Here is a 19707-nt window from a genome sequence, read left to right as displayed (position 1 = left end):
ACAGTCATGTGGGGTGTATAAATTCCCAATGGACACGACATTTACTGCTGTGTCATCCGAACAAGTCACAGCCAGGGCAAAAGCATCACAGAGGCAAAGATGCAAGCTGGTGCCAGTGCTATAGACTCGCCACTTGCACGAGTTCCACCATCGCCACTGGTGGCGCTGAGGATGAAGAAAGTGACTTCACTTCGGCCAATTGCCAACTGAGTACAATCCACCAGTGACTGGACAACAACGGACGGAGGCCTCCTTGAAGATTGAAGAGCAGCTCTTGCCCACTTGGTTATAGATCATTGTCCAGGGCTGACTTGGGCGGGGAACGTCGTTTAGTGCACTCTTAGAAGTGAACAGACAGTTGTTGTAAATTGCATTTGCTATGTACTGCGAAGTTTACCTAGAATTATTTGCACTTAGTCATTGAGGGCATTTTTTGTTATATTACATGCAGTGTTGCAGACTTCGCTCTTCAACTAGTCACAAAGATAAGTAAACCCTTTAACTCATATGTGTGACTTTGCTTCTAATTTGTTGGAGTGTTGTAGAATCTTCATTCTCCTATCCTGTTAGCTGACTCTGGGGCATAGCTGTGTAATAGTGGCAGGGAGAAATCGTCTTGGTGGTGTACTGCATCAAAAGCCGTTTCACAAACTCAGCCTCCACAGCAGTAGTGACGATGTCTTTGCAAAAATTCGTGATTGGGGATTTGTCGAAAGCTGTTTTAAATGCCCAAAATCTGGGCATTTATAAATAGAGTACTTTCTAAAGTTTTTGCTGCTAGAATGTGTAATTTACCAATTAAAATAAGGGTTTAGATGATACTCCTGATATTAAAAATTGGTAAATGTTTACACTTAAAACTATGTGTAACATTCATCAGAGAGCTGCAAAACTATCCTACCTCTCCCATAACTGGAAGTCGATGAATGGAGCAGGGACATGATCTAATCCATCTGATACCAAGGAAAAATCCACACTGAACAATCCAAGCAGAGACAAAATGGAAAGCAACCCAGTAGTCAGTGAGGAATCAGATTCCGGGGAATCTGAGGTAGAGCCTGAGCTCCTTGATTCTCCTTCAACTTATAAAGATCATGGAACTGACTGCGAACAGTCTTTTAATTTTTTTGCAGTACAAAGTATAAGTAAAAATCCTACCTACAGGTCATCTACTTAATATAAACTATATTCTATGTTGAAAATTACTTTTAAACTTGATTATTGTTTTTCTTCTTTCCTTATGTACTGCCCTAAGAATGGACCTCATTAGAGATGTGAAAAGTTATGTTTACGGTCCAATTTCTCATAACAATTCTCCCCTTCCCCTAACTGTCAAGCAGCTATTTCAACTTGTTTACCCAACCACTAAAGTTGTAGTGTTGCTAAACACCTTTCCCAATAAAAAATATCAGCTTAATTTTTTTAATGTGTCACTTATCAATTAAACTTTGAAATGCATAAATACCTGCACATTTGTCCCAACTTATAAATACCCAGGCATCTTACATCACCCGTAATGCCACTGCTTAAGATGCAGAAAATGTTTGTATACATTGTGAATGTCATTAAATTATTTCTTCTTTGTGTGTGTGTTTGGTTTTAATTCCAGTTCAGATGATGTGACATGGAAAGAAGCTGAAGTTTTTGACACTGACGTAATGGAAGGCTTAACATCGTTTATTAAAGGTAATTGTGCTACTTTATGGTCATGTAAATGTTGGAAAACAATGAGTAATAAATTCTGACTTTATTTCTTTTTGCAGAACATTTCCCAAGCTATTATTTGGACTCTGAACTGTATCGTGTCATGAGTGATGAAGACTGTGAGGAACTTTTGTGTTTACTGTCTTTAATTTTATTTTACTGCACGATGAGAAGTAGTGCTTCGGACTGGATACAAAATGCTCTGTGCTGCAGGCTTAGTGAGGAAATGCAAGTCCGTGTGAAAACATTTATTGAGAAAATACCAAATGATACCAGTGCTGTCACGAAAACATTGGTGAAGGAAGCAACTTTAGAAAGTGGTAAATAAATAAATTTATTAATTTTTATTGATAAATCTGATACATCCTGAAAGATCTTAGTGTGAATTTGCTGTTTGTGCTCAAGCATGTTTTGGGACAAGAGAGCCCACCTCTTAAACTACACAATCAGCTGAGTATGGTGTTCATTTTATTAATTGCAAGTGGCTAACAAAGTAATGTAAACACTAAAATGGATGTTATTAATGCAGCATTGGCTTATTTTAAAAGTGTGATGGATCTCGGACTGTGTCACAATTGATATAGGAGAAGTTATAGCAGCTGTTCCACTGTAGGACTAGACACTCCATTTTAAATTAGTGTAATGAATAGTAAGTCTGGTGAGTTCATTCTCGTTATCCAGACTGCACCTGATCAAATATGACTTTGTGAACAGGGACATCATCATTTTGGACTTATTTCAGAATATCAGGACTTACAAATACCCTTATTAATTGAAACATTATCCATAGAACACATTAAATTTTAAATGAAACTAACTACACCACAGAGATACCCCCTTGTTGAAGAATATTAGACAGGTGACATAGTCCATGGATGTCCAACACACAAATAATTCATCTCCTCTTAAAACAGGGTCTAGTTTGTTGAATCAGACCTCATTACTTTTTGTTGTTTTTAGTTTGGGACATGCTGGACTTGCACAGCAGGTTATACTGTTGTAGTTTTGTTGTTGAAGGAAAATGTTTTAATCACACGATGAAATTATTTTGTATTAAGTTTAAGAGGTATTTTTTCTTTCTTTACTTCAATGATTTGACATTTCTGCCCTAATGAGCAGTGGATGATGTATTTAATGGCAAATGATCCATTATCAGTCGATTAAGTTTGCTTGCCTCTGACCTATTGTGGTGTATGTAGTCTGTAATTGTGGATAATATCTGCTCTACGTCTATACTATATACACGAGGGTACTTTAAATGCTAGAATAATTCTCTACTCCTTCCTCTCTTTCACCTATGCACAAAAGGTACATGTGGAGAACGCTCTCTCTCATTTTCTGGCAAAGGCTGTGACCCAAAATTTAGTTGTGAGAGTGTGATTGTCTTTCCTATGCGCATGTCTGTGGTTCAGTGATCATCTTTACAGTGAGTTGCTACCTATCCTCATAAGTATTGGTTCTCAGAGTATTTATGCAAGTTACCTGTTGCTGGGATTGATCACTGTGGTCTCATTTCATCAACATGGTGTCTATTGACGTGACTAGCTGACCACATGAGTGGACTTTCACAGTGGGCCACAAATGTTCAAACCCTGCCTGTCGGATCTGGTCTCAGCAATCTGCTCGCAGGCTGGGTCTGTTAATGTGTGGCATAATGCAGTAGATTTTCACAGTTTATCTAAGGACCCATGACTGCAGTGCTCCTCAGCAGGCCAGAGGCCACAGGCGATGGATTTCAGGAATTGTGACGGTCTCGCCACAAGTACATTGTACAGTGCGGCATTTTATAGACATTTTATTTATTATAGTAAATTTTGGCACTTAGAAAATAATTTATATATTATAAAGTAGGGACGATAAGCAGAAAATTGTGGCAATCGCTGGCGGTTTGTACGCTATGTTCTCGTATAATTCTTTCAAGAAAAATCTCACAGTACCTGTAAAATAAGACATAACAGGGTGGGTAAATAACCGACAATAACGAACGTAGTAGAACCAACATTTTATTGGTGTTCACCTATAGGGTTGTTTTACACAACTCTTCCCTGCCTTACACACTTCTTTAAAGAAGCCTACTTTTTTCTGCTCAGATGATTTCTGAAATCAGTGAAGGTATTTTAAATGTGGCTTGCAACTCCAAGGAAATGCATATTTTTCTCATCAAATGTGTTTCATTTTATTGAAACAAAATATCAGTTGTCTTAATGGAACACACATACCATTTCCCTTGCTTTCTCCATCTAAAAACAGTTCATTACAAAAGATTTTGATATTACTACTTAAGATTTTTGCTCACACGGGGGAGAACTATAGAAGACTGCATTTTTTATCAATTTATGTCCTTACTTACCCTTGAGATCTCAAATTTTGTCAGGGAAAAATGCTAAAACTTGTCTGGAAATCAAGGAAATATCAGAGAATTTCACTTAGCGAAACTAGTGGCAACCCTGCTTTCACTTCATGTTGCTCAAAATGCATACTTCTTGATACAGGTGTGCAAATCTTAAGGGCAAAAGCAACTTCTGCATGATGTGGCAGTGCCAAGTAACATAGCTTAATGAAACTTGGACCAAGCATTGAAAGAACTGCTGCAATATAGTACCGAAGTAAACTGCAAGTAATATATAATGTGACGAACATAAAAGACACTTATTCAAAGGCAATAATTACACTGAAATTACCACAGTTTGTGATTGTTCCTTGGACATTACAAAAGGTGGGACATGATGCTTCATGGGTTATGTGATCACCGTGGATGGTGGTGGCTCTCCTCTGCTGGCCGCAAGGGTGGTGAGGACTTCTTGTAGTTGGGTGCTGGATTCCCTCACTCAAGGGGTCAACTGCTGTATGGTCATTGAAATGCTGCAGTAAGTCTACTGCATCCCAGAAGTACTCAATGAGATTCGTCACTGGAATCGCCAAGCCGGTCCATTCATCAAATATCCTCTTACTTGAGCTTCTTTTTTTCCTGCAGTGTTTGATGCAGTCACACGTCATCCATAAGAAAAATAAGTCAGGGCTGAATGCACCCCTGAAAAAATGTACATGGAGAAGGATTACAGTCAAAATAATGTTGAATAATGAGTGTATTGTGTTCAGAGATTTGGAGGTCAGTTATGTCCATGCAGAATTGTGCCTCCCCACACCATGACATCTGGACTGCTGAAATGATGTTTGACATTGTTCCTGGGTGCATTAAATTTTCCCACATGTCACCATGTGAGGCTACAAGCAGAATCACTACTCCAGAATCTGCTCTTATTTGAGAAGAGCATGCAACAGCACTCCTCCATGAACCAGTCCCTCTACTCTTCGCACCAACGCAAAAGAATGTGCTGTTGTCAGCTGAATACATCTTCATCTACACTCCGCAAACCAACATGAAGTGCATGGCAGAGGGTACGCCCCATTGTACCAATTATTAGGGCTGCTTCTCATTCCATCCACATATGGAGTGCGGGAAGAATGGCAGTTTGAATACCTCTGTGGGTGCAGTAATTATTCTAATCTGATTCTCATGATCCCCATGTGAGCAATACATAGGGGGTTGTAATACATTCCTTGAATAATCATTAATGCTGGTTCTTGAAGCTTTCTTGCGATAATTTACTTCTATCCTTAAGAGTCCACCAGATTAGTTCCTTCAGTGTCTCTCTGTGACACTCTCCCATGGATCAAACAAACCTGTGACCATTTGTGCTGTCCCTCTCTGTATGCATTCGGTATCCCCTGTTAGTCTTATCTTGAATGGGTCCCATGCTCTTGAGCAATAATCTAGAACTAGCCACACGACTGATTTGTAAGCAGTCTCCTTTTTAGACTGATTGCACTTCTTCAGTATTATACTGATAAACTGAAGTGTACTGCATGCTTTACCCACGACTGAGCCTATGTTCCATTTAATATGCCTACAAAGTGTTACAACCAGGTATTTGTATGAGTTGGCCGATTCCAGCAGTGACTCATTGATATTATAGCTTCAGGACACTACGTGTGTTTTCTTTTTTAGTGTGTGAAGTGCAAAATTTTACATTCCTGAACATTTAAAGCCAGTTGCCAATCACTGCACCACATTTAAATCTTATTCAGATCTGACTGAATATTTATACAGCTTCTTTCAGGTAGTACTTTACTATAGATAACTGTGACATCTGGAAAAAGTCTGATGTTATCGATAATATTGTCTGCAAGGTCATTGACATACAACATGAACAGCAAGGGGTCCAACACACTTCCCTGAGGCACACCTTAAGTTACTTCTACATCTGACAATGACTCTCCATCCATGATAACATGTTGCGTCTTCACTACCAAGAAGTTCTCAATCCAGTCACAAATTCCAGTTGATACCCCATATTGTTGCACTTTTGACAATAAGTGTTGGTGTTGTACTGAGTAAAATGCTTTTCAGAAATCAAGAAATATTGCATCTACCTGACTCCTTTGATCCAAAGCTTTCAGTATATCATGAGAAAATTACGCATTGAGTTTCACATGATAGCTGTTTTTAGAATCTATGCTGGTTGGCATTGAGGAAGTCATATTGTCCAGGAAACCTCAGAATATATTCTAAGATTCTACAACTAATCAATGTCAAAAATATTGGATGGTAGTTTTGTGGATCATTTCTACTACCCTTCTCTTTGACGGATGTGACCTGTGCCTTTTTTCAAGAACTGGGCTTGGTCTTTTTATTGAAGGGATCTAAGATTACTGTTAGAAGAAGAGCTAACTCACCTGCAAATTCAATATAGAATCCGATAGTGATTCCATTGGGCCCTGGAGCTTTGTTCAATTGTAACTGTTTCAGTTGTTTCTCATCACCACTGACACACACTTTGTAAAGTAACATTCGAAAATAGATTTAAGCATTTCAGTTTTTGCCATGCTACCTCCATTTTCAGTTTCTGTCTCACTTGCTAAGGACTGGAACTAACTTTGATGCCACTAAGAGTCTGCACATATGACCAGAATTTCTTTGGGTTTTGTGAAATGTTATGTGACAGTATTGTGCTATTGTAGTCATTAAAGGGCATCACATATTGCTCCCTTGACAAACGAGCATTCATTTAGCATCTCTAGATCTATAGTCCTACACTTTGTTTTATGCCTATTATCCACTAATCTCAGTTTCTTTACAGTGACTGTATACTGTGGAGGTTCCCTCCCATTATGAGCTTTTCTATTCTTTTAAACTTGATCCATGCTACTGCCCTGTGTTGAAAGTTTAAAGTTCCTCATGGAGATACGAAACTACTGATTTTGTTACGCAGGTTTACGGACGTATATACGGGGTGTTTCAAAAATGACCGGTATATTTGAAACGGCAATAAAAACTAAATGAGCAGCGATAGAAATACACCGTTTGTTGCAATATGCTTGGGGACAACAGTACATTTTCAGGCGAACAAACTTTCGAAATTACAGTAGCTACAATTTTCAACAACAGATGGCGCTGCAAGTGATGTGAACGATATAGAAGACAATGCAGTCTGTGGGTGCGCCATTCTGTACGTCGTCTTTCTGCTGTAAGCGTGTGTTGTTTACAACGTGCAAGTGTGCTGTAGACAACATGGTTTATTCCTTAGAACAGAGGATTTTTCTGGTGTTGGAATTCCACCGCCTAGAACACAGTGTTGTTGCAACACGACGAAGTTTTCACCGGAGGTTTAATGTAACCAAAGGACCGAAAAGCGATACAATAAAGGATCTGTTTGAAAAATTTCAACGGACTGGGAACGTGACGGATGAACATGCTGGAAAGGTAGGGCGACCGCGTACGGCAACCACAGAGGGCAACGCGCAGCTAGTGCAGCAGGTGATCCAACAGCGGCCTCGGGTTTCCGTTCGCCGCGTTGCAGCTGCGGTCCAAATGACGCCAACGTCCACGTATCGTCTCATGCACCAGAGTTTACACCTCTATCCATATAAAATTCAAACGCGGCAACCCCTCAGCGCCGCTACCATTGCTGCACGAGAGACATTCGCTAACGATATAGTGCACAGGATTGATGACAGTGATATGCATGTGGGCAGCATTTGGTTTACTGACGAAGCTTATTTTTACCTGGACGGCTTCGTCAATAAACAGAACTGGCGCATATGGGGAACCGAAAAGCCCCATGTTGCAGTCCCATCGTCCCTGCATCCTCAAAAAGTACTGGTCTGGGCCGCCATTTCTTCCAAAGGAATCATTGGCCCATTTTTCAGATCCAAAACGATTACTGCATCACGCTATCTGGACATTCTTCGTGAATTTGTGGCGGTACAAACTGCCTTAGACGACACTGCGAACACGTCGTGGTTTATGCAAGATGGTGCCCGGCCACATCGCACGGCCGACGTCTTTAATTTCCTGAATGAATATTTCGATGATCGTGTGATTGCTTTGGGCTATCCGAAACATACAGGAGGCGGCGTGGATTGGCCTCCCTATTCGCCAGACATGAACCCCTGTGACTTCTTTCTGTGGGGACACTTGAAAGACCAGGTGTACCGCCAGAATCCAGAAACAATTGAACAGCTGAAGCAGTACATCTCATCTGCATGTGAAGCCATTCTGCCAGACACGTTGTCAAAGGTTTCGGATAATTTCATTCAGAGACTACGCCATATTATTGCTACGCATGGTGGATATGTGGAAAATATCGTACTATAGAGTTTCCCAGACCGCAGCGCCATATGTTGTTGAAAATTGTAACTACTGTAATTTCGAAAGTTTGTCTGCCTGAAATTGTACTGTTGTCCCAAGCATATTGCAACAAACGGTGTATTTCTATCGCTGCTCGTTTAGTTTTATTGCCGTTTCAAATATACCGGTCTTTTTTGAAACACCCTGTATATCTGTGTGCTTGTTTTAGTTGTCCTTCGTTATTTGGTTATCATTGTTGCCACAGCCGCATCATGGTCATTGATACTAGTTTTGATATAGACATCCTAAAGAGGTCTGGTCTATTTGTTGCCTTTAGGACCAATACGTTTTCTGTCATGAGTGGGGTTTCTAACTATCCGTTCGAGGTAGCTTTCAGAGAAGGCATTTATTAATGTTTCGCAGGATGTTTTATCACACCCACCACTAACAAAAACGTAATTTTTCCAATTAAATGTTGAATGATCAAAGTCTCCACTGATGATTACACTGTGATTGGAAAAATTGTGTACACATGAATAGAGGTTTTCTCTTAAGTTTTTGGTTACATCAGAAGATGAGTCTGGTGGGCAATAGAAGGATCCAGTTATCATTTTATGCCCTTCTGATACTGAGTCTTGTCCAGAGAATCTCACATGCAGCTTCGATTTCTATCTCGGTGGATTTGAGTTTCTTGTCTACTGTGACAAATACACCACCACCACCACCACCACCACAATTTCCCATTTGCATATCCTCTTGATGTACACTCAATTTTTCCCCAAAAAAATGTCACTGCTATCTGTTTTAGGCTTGAACCAGATTTCTGTACATAGTGTTATGAGAGCTTCACTGCTTTTCAGGGGTGCTTCAAGCTTTGACACTTTGTTGCGAATGCTTCAGCAGTTAACAATTGTGGTTTTAATACTTTCACATGTGGGAGGCATTTCTTTTGATTTTACACTGATGCTTCTGGGTTCCCTACAGCTATTTTTATCTGGATTGGGGGGGGGGGGGGGGAGAGTTGCCTAATCTAAAAAATCCTTGTGCGCACACCACGTACAGTCAGCTACCTGAGTAGCAGTCTCTGGCATGTAGTGCACACCTGACCCATCTAGGGGTCAGTTCTCAGTCCTATGGCGCAAGTTCAGGAAGTTGCAGCCTAGCTTCTCACACAACCTTTGAAGTCTTTGGTTCAGTTCTTCCACTTGACTCAAATCCAAGGGGCAATGCTGCAAATTGTGAGCTTTGTTGAAACTCCATGTGCAAGGCTGGTCTTCTCAACCTTCTCTGCCAGTTGCGGGAAATACCCAAGTATGACCTCGGAGCCTAGACAATGGGTATGATTTGTTCTAATGTGTGCCACAGTCTGCGGTTGGTTGTGTACTGTTACCTCAATAGGTGTTGGAATAGCCTTTTCATACACATTGAGTGCACCTGGTGTCCTTTCCTGTCCCTTGCTGCCATTTCCCTAAGGTGTACCATCCTTCGCCGTACATTTGAACTGACCCCTACCCTTTTGCATTTGCCTACTCTTGACACGAGATAAAAAACACGTTTCTCCAAAAGAAGGTGAAGTGAGTCCCACTGGCTCAGTGTCAGTGGAATACATCACTTCAAACTTGTTGGTTAGACATTGCTACAGCACTCTGAGTCCACACTAATCCCCGTCCACCCTGTACAGGGTGTCTAGATTTACCATTGACATGCCGCTCGCAGTCAAGTGGATGAGTAATGACAGATCCTATACTATCTGCAGGACAGGATAGTACGTGAGGTACCTCAGGTACAGGTATTGCAGGTACACGACACTTGGGTGCTCTTCCAACACACAGGTTCATAGCAAATGCCAATCATTTGACAGCAGTCAGGGCATTTTCCAGCTGCTTATGAACATCAATCAACCCATCCTGTGTTCGAGAACAGTATTCATAGTAGGGCTGCATTTTGGCTGGTGTAGTGTATTACAGGACAGTAAACAAATAACTTTAAATTAATCCCACTGATTATCTTTTAATCTGTTGATTTAAAAAGTTGCTAATTCCCTATATGAATTGAAGCAAAAACACAAAATGAGATTTCTGTTAAGGCAACACAAAAATCTGTGGTGAAAATTTCTGGTTTCCCAAAATGTTTTGAAATTGATTACAGTTTTTATTAAACTCAAAAACAGATTTAATTTATGATAAACTTAGATAATATATAGAGCTACTCCCCTTTAAGCGAAAACTATGTGCAACACAATGTTACTTATAATATCTGCTACACTAATTAAATTACAAATGATGTTTTACTGCAAATTACTCATAGATTATGCAAAGGACAATGGTAGGTTCAGGAAATTCTCAAAAATGCACAATGAAATTCAGGGGTGATGTATCCTCTGGCTGCAACTATGAACCACAAACACTGATTTGCTACTAAATATGTTATGTATTGACAACACTTATACCCGTAACTTATGAAAGTATAGTTTTGTAAGCATCTGAAAATTGTCCAAAATAACCTATTACGCAGGCACTTATACATTGAACTTAGAGGAAGATTGTTTTGAATGATGATAGGCATACTGTCTCAAAAAATTTAAGAGCATGATTAACTCTAAGCCTACAATTGATGATGATGGTAAGAGTTCATCACGGCACTCGCAAATCTTCAAAGTGTTGCAGTATATCAATGAGTAAAAGATTATGCAGAAGCGATGCGAACAGTAAAATATGCAATTATAGAACTTCAAATGGGTACACAAATCTTGTACAAGCAGTCTCACACAAAGAAAAATTTCAAAATTGGCTTTTTATGTTCTGTGCCAACTTATACACTGGCATGCCGAAGAACAACACTGCGCGTGAGTTTATCTCAGTAAAAATTGCTAAAATGTGTAGCACCAACAAAGCACGTATTCTGCCTGTTGCAGCTAACAAAGCTGAGTCACACAAAATGTATTGGTCGTTGGGGAGAGGGGCCATCCCCGTGTTGTCATCTAGCCACAGTGGAGCATTAGATTGAGTACTTTACAGTCCTGTTAAATGTGGTTGTAATTGTACCCGCTGTTTGATGCGAGTCCCTTCGTGTATGTTGCACAGTGTATGGGTCATCTGCTGCTATAATTGACCATGGTAGATTATGACCTCTCATTTGGTCAGCAGTGCTTGTTTTTCGGAATGCTTCCCATGCATGTGAGACAATGCTGTGAGCAATACCAAGCTCCAGGGCTACAATTATCACATTTCATCCAGTTTCCCAATGATTTTTCCCCATGTGAAATCATCCATACATTGTCTGCAGGCAATGTTGTAATGCCCGCCACCACCACTCTCACTCACTTTGTCTTTTTGTGTTCCTTCAACTGCCTCGTGTTACACGGCCAGCACCATTTTGCACTGTGTGATGTCCAACTTCCTGCAAATGACTGGGAGATCTCTGGCATCTCGGTCTCTCACTTTCTCATTTCCATTGACCCGTTAATGTTATGTTACGTTATGTAGCTCGTCTTTAAAGTTATGCAGAGCAGTGTATTTTAGTCTTACTGCTTTCAGTGAATGGTCTCAAGGCAGATAATCAGATGATGATTTCCTCCATATTTATGCCCAATGTTTCATTTGTTTATATTTAGGATCAGCTGACAGTCCTTACTCCATAATTGAGTTGCTGATATTTCCAGATTTATACGTATAGTGAGTATTAAATGATTCTCTCAGGATACTTCAAATGTTATTTCACCTGTAATAATTTTACCCCATCAAGAACATCATCTTGAATTCTATCTGCTAGGAATTCATGAACCCAATCACAAAGTTGGTCCAATCCCTTAACTTGTGCTTTATTGGGTGACAGTTTGGAACTATATTGAATATCTTCCAATCACTGACAATGTTACCCATTAATATCTTATCAGAAGCTCTGAATCTAGGGGGTTAGCATCACAGTCTTTGGATCATAGAGTCTTGGATTAGATATTAGATTGCCTTCAGGGTTAGTAATGTACTATGTTTGGGGTTGTGTGTCAGTCCTTCATTTCAGCCTCATTGGATGTGGAAGACACTGAGATAGCGTGTAGTACAAAACATGTAATGCACCTGGTGATCGGGTCTCCCGGCATATATATTGCGCCACCACTGCGCCCCCCCCCCCCCCCCCCCCTTGTTTCTAAACACATTGTGCTATATAATCTGTTTTTTACTGTCTTATGTCATTAAATATGTTCTGAAACCTTTTGCAGGATTGTATTCTGGTAGTCCTCCTGTGATGTTCAGCTACAGTCCCCAGACAAATTCGTTGCTAAAAGGACAACAGAATGCAACCCCTCTGAAGTGTTACTTCCAGGTATGGAGTAAAAATGTTACTATTGCTTTATTAATACATGGTATTACCTTGACGGAAACTGTTGTCTTCGTTCCTTTTATTCAAAATGTATTCTGATGTTAAGTATGTAGTAGATGTTCTCACACAGCGAATGCCAAGTCTTGAAGGAGTTGAATTTTTAGTTTTTGCTAGTGTTTGTGAAGATATTAGTACTTCCATTTTTTTGATGTGTTGCTCTAGTCAGTGCACATAAAGATTGCACATCTGGTGCCTCAGGTAACGTCAAGTGTCAATAGAAATTGTAATATTGGCTTTTCTTTGAAACAGTATTGTTGAAAGTGTAAGTTTGAGTGTCCATTCAAAGACAGGTCTCATGTTATGGTGGAATGATTAATGATTTGCAGTTTAGGGGTATGCATTTTCAACTTCTCGTGACGTAATGAATAGTCCATTAAATTTCGGGCATGCAGCCATGCAAATAAAATTTCCTCCACTGATATTTCAGCTGCGTATCATCCGGCCATGCTTAGAGTGCGTCACAAGACTGACGACAAAGTGCCAAGTGCGGCCTTATATGCTCCACCGCGGCGGTACTGCGCATGCGGGTCACAGATGCTGGTCGGTGCCAAAGAAATACGCTAACACATGCGCCGCCTGTGGCGAAGGTGTGCAGACATTAGATTCGCTTCTCGTTGTATGATCGGCAGTGCTGACACCATGACGACTTCTCTGCAGTTTAATTATGCCCAAGAGCCGTATTCTATGCTTTGTCAAAATTAAAACTATTATCTCTATTTATTAAATTATTAGCTAATCTAATCTCTATAGCTTCCTTGAAGACAGTTTCGCAAAAGGAAGAGGCGGATGTTAAAATCTTCACATCACTGTAATTCATGGAATGACCTGTATCAGTACAATGTTTGGCCACAGCTGACTTGTCTGGCTGTAATAAGCGTGTGTATCTTCGATGCTCCACACATCTCTCGTGAACGGTGCATGTCGTTTGACCTATGTACGACTTCTCACAATTTCTGCAATGAATCTGATACACACGCACTTTATGAAGCTGTAAATTGTCCTTCTCAGAGCCGAGTAAATCTGCAATCTTCATGGAGGGCCAGATCACCTTAACACAGTGTTTCTCGAGAATTCGGCCTACCTTCGAGGAAAGAGCATCCAAATAGAGCAAAATTGCACTACATATGAAGGAATTACTACCTTCTTCCCCATCACATACCTGCATTCTAGGTTTTGCATTGAATGCTCTATGAATTTGCTGTGGAGAAAACCCATTCGATTTAAAAATACTCTTGAGGTATGTGAGCTCTTCTTGTAAATTGTCTTTATGGGATATACAGTGCACCCTATGCACTAAGGTCTTAAGGACACCTATGGTCTGTGAAGGGTGATGGCAGCTATTGGCATGAAGATATAGATTTGTGTGTTGATTTCTGATATACCGCATTTCCTAATGTGCCATCAACTGTATGGTGAACAACAACATCCAAAAAGGGGAGGCAGCTGTCTCTTTCTATTTCCATAGTAAATTTGATGCTAGCATGGATGGAATTCAAATGCTCAAGAAATCAATGTAATTAATCCATTCTGTGTGGCCTCAAGAGCATTTTTAAATCGAATGGATTTTTTCTGCAGCAAATTCGTAGAGCATTCAATGCAAAACCTAGAATGCAGGTATGTGATGGGGAAGAAGATAGTAATTCCTTCAGGTCTAGTGCATTTTTGCCCTATGTGGGTGCTCTTTCCTCAAAGATAGGCCGTATTCTTGAGAAACACATTGTGTAGGGGATCTTCCGGCCCCCCACGAAGATTGCAGATTTACTCGGCTCTGTGAAGGACGATTTACAGCTTTGGAAAGCAGGTGTGTATCAGATTCCTTGCAGAAATTGTGAGAAGTCATACATAGGTCAAACGGCATGCACTGTTCGTGAGAGATTGGCAATCAGCGCCAGACGGTAGTTCTTTGGAACTTCAAATTACAGAAAACCTTCGTTCCTTCATATGTGAGAGCACATTAGAGTTGAGTGACAAAAGAACGGAAGAGGGAATTCATGACTTCCATTAATCAGTCCACTTACACTGCACATGTTTGGGAATCGATAGCCGAGCGGTCTAAGGCGCTGCAGTCATGGACTGTGCGGCTGATCCCGGCGGCGGTTCGAGTCGTCCCTCAGGCATTGTTGTGTGTGTTTGTCCTGAGGATAATTTAGGTTAAGCAGTGTGTAAGCTTAGGGACTGATGACCTTAGCAGTTAAGTCCCATAATATTTCATGCACATTTGAACATTTGATTTGGGAATCAATAAGGCAGATTTCAGGGAAGGACAGTACACATCCCCTTACAGCCTTGTCAAGTAAATGGGGTCTTGGTGGATGAGCCAGAAGACAGCTCAGGTTTTAACTGAACACTTTTTCTACTGTCACTATGTCACTGAGACAAGCTCCTGCTGTTCAGGTGTTCTATAGGACTACAGAGATGATGAAGCCCCATTTATTCATGCATAGTGAGGAAGTCTACCACCTTTTGTTCTCCATGTGGGAACTGGAATCAGCTCTGTCTGCGGCCACACTCATTGCTCCAGGACCTGATGGTGCCCATTATGCCATTCTTAGTCATCTGTGCCCTGAAGCAGAAGGACAGCTCCTTCCTTGTTTCAATCTGATCTGGTTTCGTGCACGTTACCCCATGACTTGGAAGGAGGCAGTATTATTTCCATTGTGGAAACCAGGCAAGGACAGTAGTGTCCCTAACAGTTACCAGAGTATAGTCCTTACCAGTTGTGTCAATAAGGCTCTTGTATGCATGGTCAACTACTGCCTCGTCTGGCAGCTTGAACCGTAAGGCCACCTGATCTGCTCCCGGTGCAGTTTCAGGCACTACCATTCCAGCCTTGACAACTTTATTCTACTGGACACAGCGATACAGGAGTCCTTATTACACTGAAACCATTTGGTTTGTGTTTTTTGAGCTCAAAAAAGCATATGACACTACTTGGAGGCCCAAAATCGCCATTGCTATCGGTGGCATTTCCTTCACAATCAGCTGGCCTCTGTGGCCGAGCTGTTTCTAGGTGCTTTAGTCTGGAGCTGCGCTGCTGCTCCAGTCGCAGGTTTGAAGCCTGCCTTGGGCATGGATGTGTGTGATGTCCTGAGGTTAGTTAGGTTTAAGTAGTTCTAAGTCTAGGGGACTGATTACCTCAGATGTTAAGTCCCGTAGTGCTTAGAGCCATTTGAACCTGCACAATCAGGAGTGTTGTCAAATGACTTTGCAATTCTCTACTCTCCTTCTTCTCTTACAATAACAATGAGACAGCTGTAGCTGACCCTTAGCAGGCTGGATACCCGGACCAGTACAACTGGTACAGTTCTCACCAGAGAAGACTGCATGTGTCAGTTTTAACCGTGCTTGTCGAAGCTTTAACCAACAAGTCCTCACAGTGAGAGACAATATTTTTTTAAGTTTACAAGCAACTGTGCGCATTTTGGGTTTATTATTTGATTCAAAATTAACTTGGCTTCCACACCTGAAAGACCTGTGAACAGAGGGCTTCCAGTCATTGAATATTTCAAAATCCTTAATGAAAAAGACGTGGGGAGCTGACAGGTTCCGCCTCCTGCAGTTTTATAGGGCATTTGTTCACTCACGTTTAGATTATGGCAATGTCATCTACAGATCAGCTTGTATTTCCTACCTCAAGATGTTTGATGCTGTCCACCATGACGGCAGTCGGATATTGACTGGAACCTTTCGTACCAGCCCAATTCAGAATCCACAGAGGCTGGTGAACAACTACTCTGGATTCGGCAATGTACCCTTTTGGCTTGATAGGCACTGAAAATCTCAGCATCACCTCTATCATCGACATTTAATGCAGTGGTCTAACCCACCTTTGAACCACTGTTCAGGAGTCTGTATCTTGCAACCAAGCCATTTGGGATTACATGCTACTGACTGTCTCAGGGATCTTGCTCTATCAGACTTCCAAATACACAGCCAGGGATGGAATGCATTGTCACTTTGGTGTCTTCAGAGGCCCAAAGTGATTTTAAGCTTGACGCATTACAAGAAAACATGGACTTCAGATTATTTTTTCACAACTTTTGTTTTCGTCCATTTTAAGTATATACCACAGTTTCATCCTTGTTTATACAGATGGATCGCAGCAACAAAATGTCCTTGGCTGTTCTGCCATTTTCCCTGATGGGGTTTTCAAAGTGCATCTTCTGGAACAGTATACAAATTATGACAAGGAGTTATATGGCATTCTGATGGCACTGGAGAAGATTCACAGGCATCACTGTACAAGGTTTCTTGACTGTTCCAATTCGCTTAGTGCACTACAAGCACTTCACTGAATGTATCCAGTAGATCAGCTGATTCAGCTCATCCATGACTCCTTACAGTGGCTCCAGCATCATGGCACATAGGAGATCTTTTGCTGGGTACCTGGCCACATCGGAATACAGGGAAATGACATGGCCAACAAAGCAGCCAAGAAAGTATGTCAGAATGGTGCTGTCCGTAAATGTCCCGCCCCATTGCACGCCATGATCTCATTTTCTGATAGACATGTCATGCATCACTGGGAGACAAATGGTTGCAGATGATAAAACAAACTGGTCACTCAAATTGACCCCACAGGCATGGCGGACTTCATGTCAGCCTCACTGCAGAAGGAGGTCCTGCTTACCAGGGTGCGCATTGGACATAGTCCTCTAACACATTTCCCTCAATGATTCTGTGAAGTTTGTGGTGTGCCACTTTTAAGTTCAGCATATTTTGGCAATACGTGTTGTATATACTGGTATATACGGATACCAGGGCAGCTCTCTGTCTAGATGGAGATTTGCCCACCATTCTTGCCGATATTGATTTCAGTGTGAAATTTTGTGAACTTCCAGGCCTCATCCTTAAATTGGCGGGGACTGACATGCTGACTTTTCGACAGGTCACTGATGACCATGATGTTGAATGCCTCTCACCACAAATGAGAGTGATTCTTTAATGACCTCATCACTTACAGTTGTTTGCCCTACTTTTATATCTCTTTTTATTGGGGTTTAATCTGAAAAGTCACTAGATGAGAGTGAAAGAGCTCATGTAGGACGATGATGATAAATGTGAAGGCTGCTCCAAGAGCTACCCACATTTAGTTGGGAGGTGTACATGACTGCATTGGAGTTGATGCAGCACATTATGTCTTATTAACAACTTCTTGTTGTACAGTGAGTGAGAATAGGATGCTCAGTATAATGACACCAAATATGTTGATTCTATAAAAGTTTCACTAAGATTAGTCTAGTATCTGTTAACACTTATAAAAACTGTGGATGATGTTAACATATAACAGTTATCCTCACTATTTATCACTGTCCTTTGCAAGTGACTAACAGATGTGCCAGGTTAAAGTCTAGATCAGGGCCAACAACAGTCACGGCGCTACTAATCTTCTGCTCTTAGGTTGGCAACCTGTCATTGTTGCATAGTGAGTGAAATGATTCTTTGCCATAACCAGTGATAATGAAGAACTGGGGCGATGTATTTCTAGCACCAAAATTGACATCATTGTCTTGTTACTGTTTCTTGATGTATTAGCAAGTTTAAAGAGAAATATTTTGTGATTATGTCACAGAGTGCTATAAAATGGACTGATTTAAGTAATTTAGTTCTGCACAGCAAAATAATCTGTTGATGCATGTCTCTTGAATTAATTGCAAAGACACGAAAATTTATCAAATGTGGTTGTGAAATGGCTCATAGAGTTTCAAAGATTTTTGTGAATGGAATCTTCTGGAAATGCAGCAATAGCCACCACTTTGCGTAAGTGGGATAGTGTTTTTGAACTTAGTCATGGGAGAAGGTAGGTGGAGCAGTGTTTATTAATAATGGTCACATGTTTGATATATTATTAAACATTGATCCACCTACCTCCTCCCATGATGTAATTAAAAAACATTGATCCACTTAACTCAGAGTGCTCGCATAGATCAGTTGTGTATTTCACTGCTTTTTTGAGTATATCATGGGCTGTGACTTTGTCATTGGTTTGTAGATACTAGCACAGTTTAAATAACAGTGACTCAAACAAAAAGCAATTAAATTTATAATCTTTGTTTACAGAAATGTTTAGACCTTCCTTCCAAATGCATTACTTTGAAACAAGTAGTCTGCCTTCTACTCTCTCATTGGTTGCGTAACACAACCAACTGACGCATCTTCTTTTGTTCTCTTCATACTTCATGGAAAATGCTGACAACATTTGTGCACAGAACACACAAATATGCCACTGGCCCCATTATAGACTTTTACTGATGTGCCAGGTGACTTTGAGATGTCACCAGTTCAGAAGACCCATACTCTTAAAACATGTGCATAAAGTAAAAATTAATCAGGTATGAGAGAGAATACTTAGTACTCACAAAGTTTCTGGATTTGGTGAGGCGTCTTAATGAATGTTACTTTGGTAATGAGTTTCAGTAGAACAAAATCACTATACAGCATTCCTTATGCAAAACTTTTCTATCTCAACAACCAGTGTAGTGCTTGTGTTATGTGCTATTTTACATGCATGTATTCTGTGGATGCAAGTTGTAGGTTTAGTTTTTTATGATATCTGATGAGCTCATCCCATTGTTAAAACATATTCATAAAATAATTTTTGGGAGCAGCAGTCATTCAGTTGTTCGTATACATGACACTGAGAACCAGAATAAACTGAGTGAATGAGAAAACATAGTTCTCTGCTAAAAATCTGTGGAGCTGTTGTGGGCAGAGTTTGGATGGTGAAAGCATGCTTGCCTAAACAGAGGGGGCTAACAATATACTACAAGTTCTTGCTTGTGACGTCCTCTGCACCTAAATTGTTGCATGAAGTCAAATCCATTGTAGCCCAAGGCATCAGTTTTAGGAAACAAAAGCTACCAACTATGTGCTCGACAAACGGCCTTTTTACTGCTTCCTTTACTGAAAAGCAGTCTTAGGTTTTAGTTTTTCCGTGTGTGTGTACAATATTGGCACTAATTTCCTAGAGACAATAGTTTGGAAAAAAATTA

General features: G+C 40.6%; 1 protein-coding gene across 3 annotated transcripts in view; it reads left to right on the top strand.

Moving 5' to 3' along the window:
* Window positions 1-19707, top strand: part of LOC124798027 (myosin-9-like) — a 242792-nt gene that overhangs the window by 10531 nt on the left and 212554 nt on the right. For all 3 annotated transcript variants that reach the window (XM_047261240.1, XM_047261239.1, XM_047261241.1), the window contains exons 3-5: window positions 1610-1686; window positions 1764-2024; window positions 12555-12658. In XM_047261240.1, the coding sequence (XP_047117196.1) occupies window positions 1610-1686; window positions 1764-2024; window positions 12555-12658 (442 nt within the window). The remainder of the gene's footprint in view (window positions 1-1609; window positions 1687-1763; window positions 2025-12554; window positions 12659-19707) is intronic.

Source organism: Schistocerca piceifrons, chromosome 5 (assembly GCF_021461385.2).
Source record: "Schistocerca piceifrons isolate TAMUIC-IGC-003096 chromosome 5, iqSchPice1.1, whole genome shotgun sequence".
Classification (NCBI taxonomy): domain Eukaryota; kingdom Metazoa; phylum Arthropoda; class Insecta; order Orthoptera; family Acrididae; genus Schistocerca; species Schistocerca piceifrons.
Note: the sequence above shows the minus strand (reverse complement) of the source record. Positions and strands in the feature narration are given on the sequence as shown.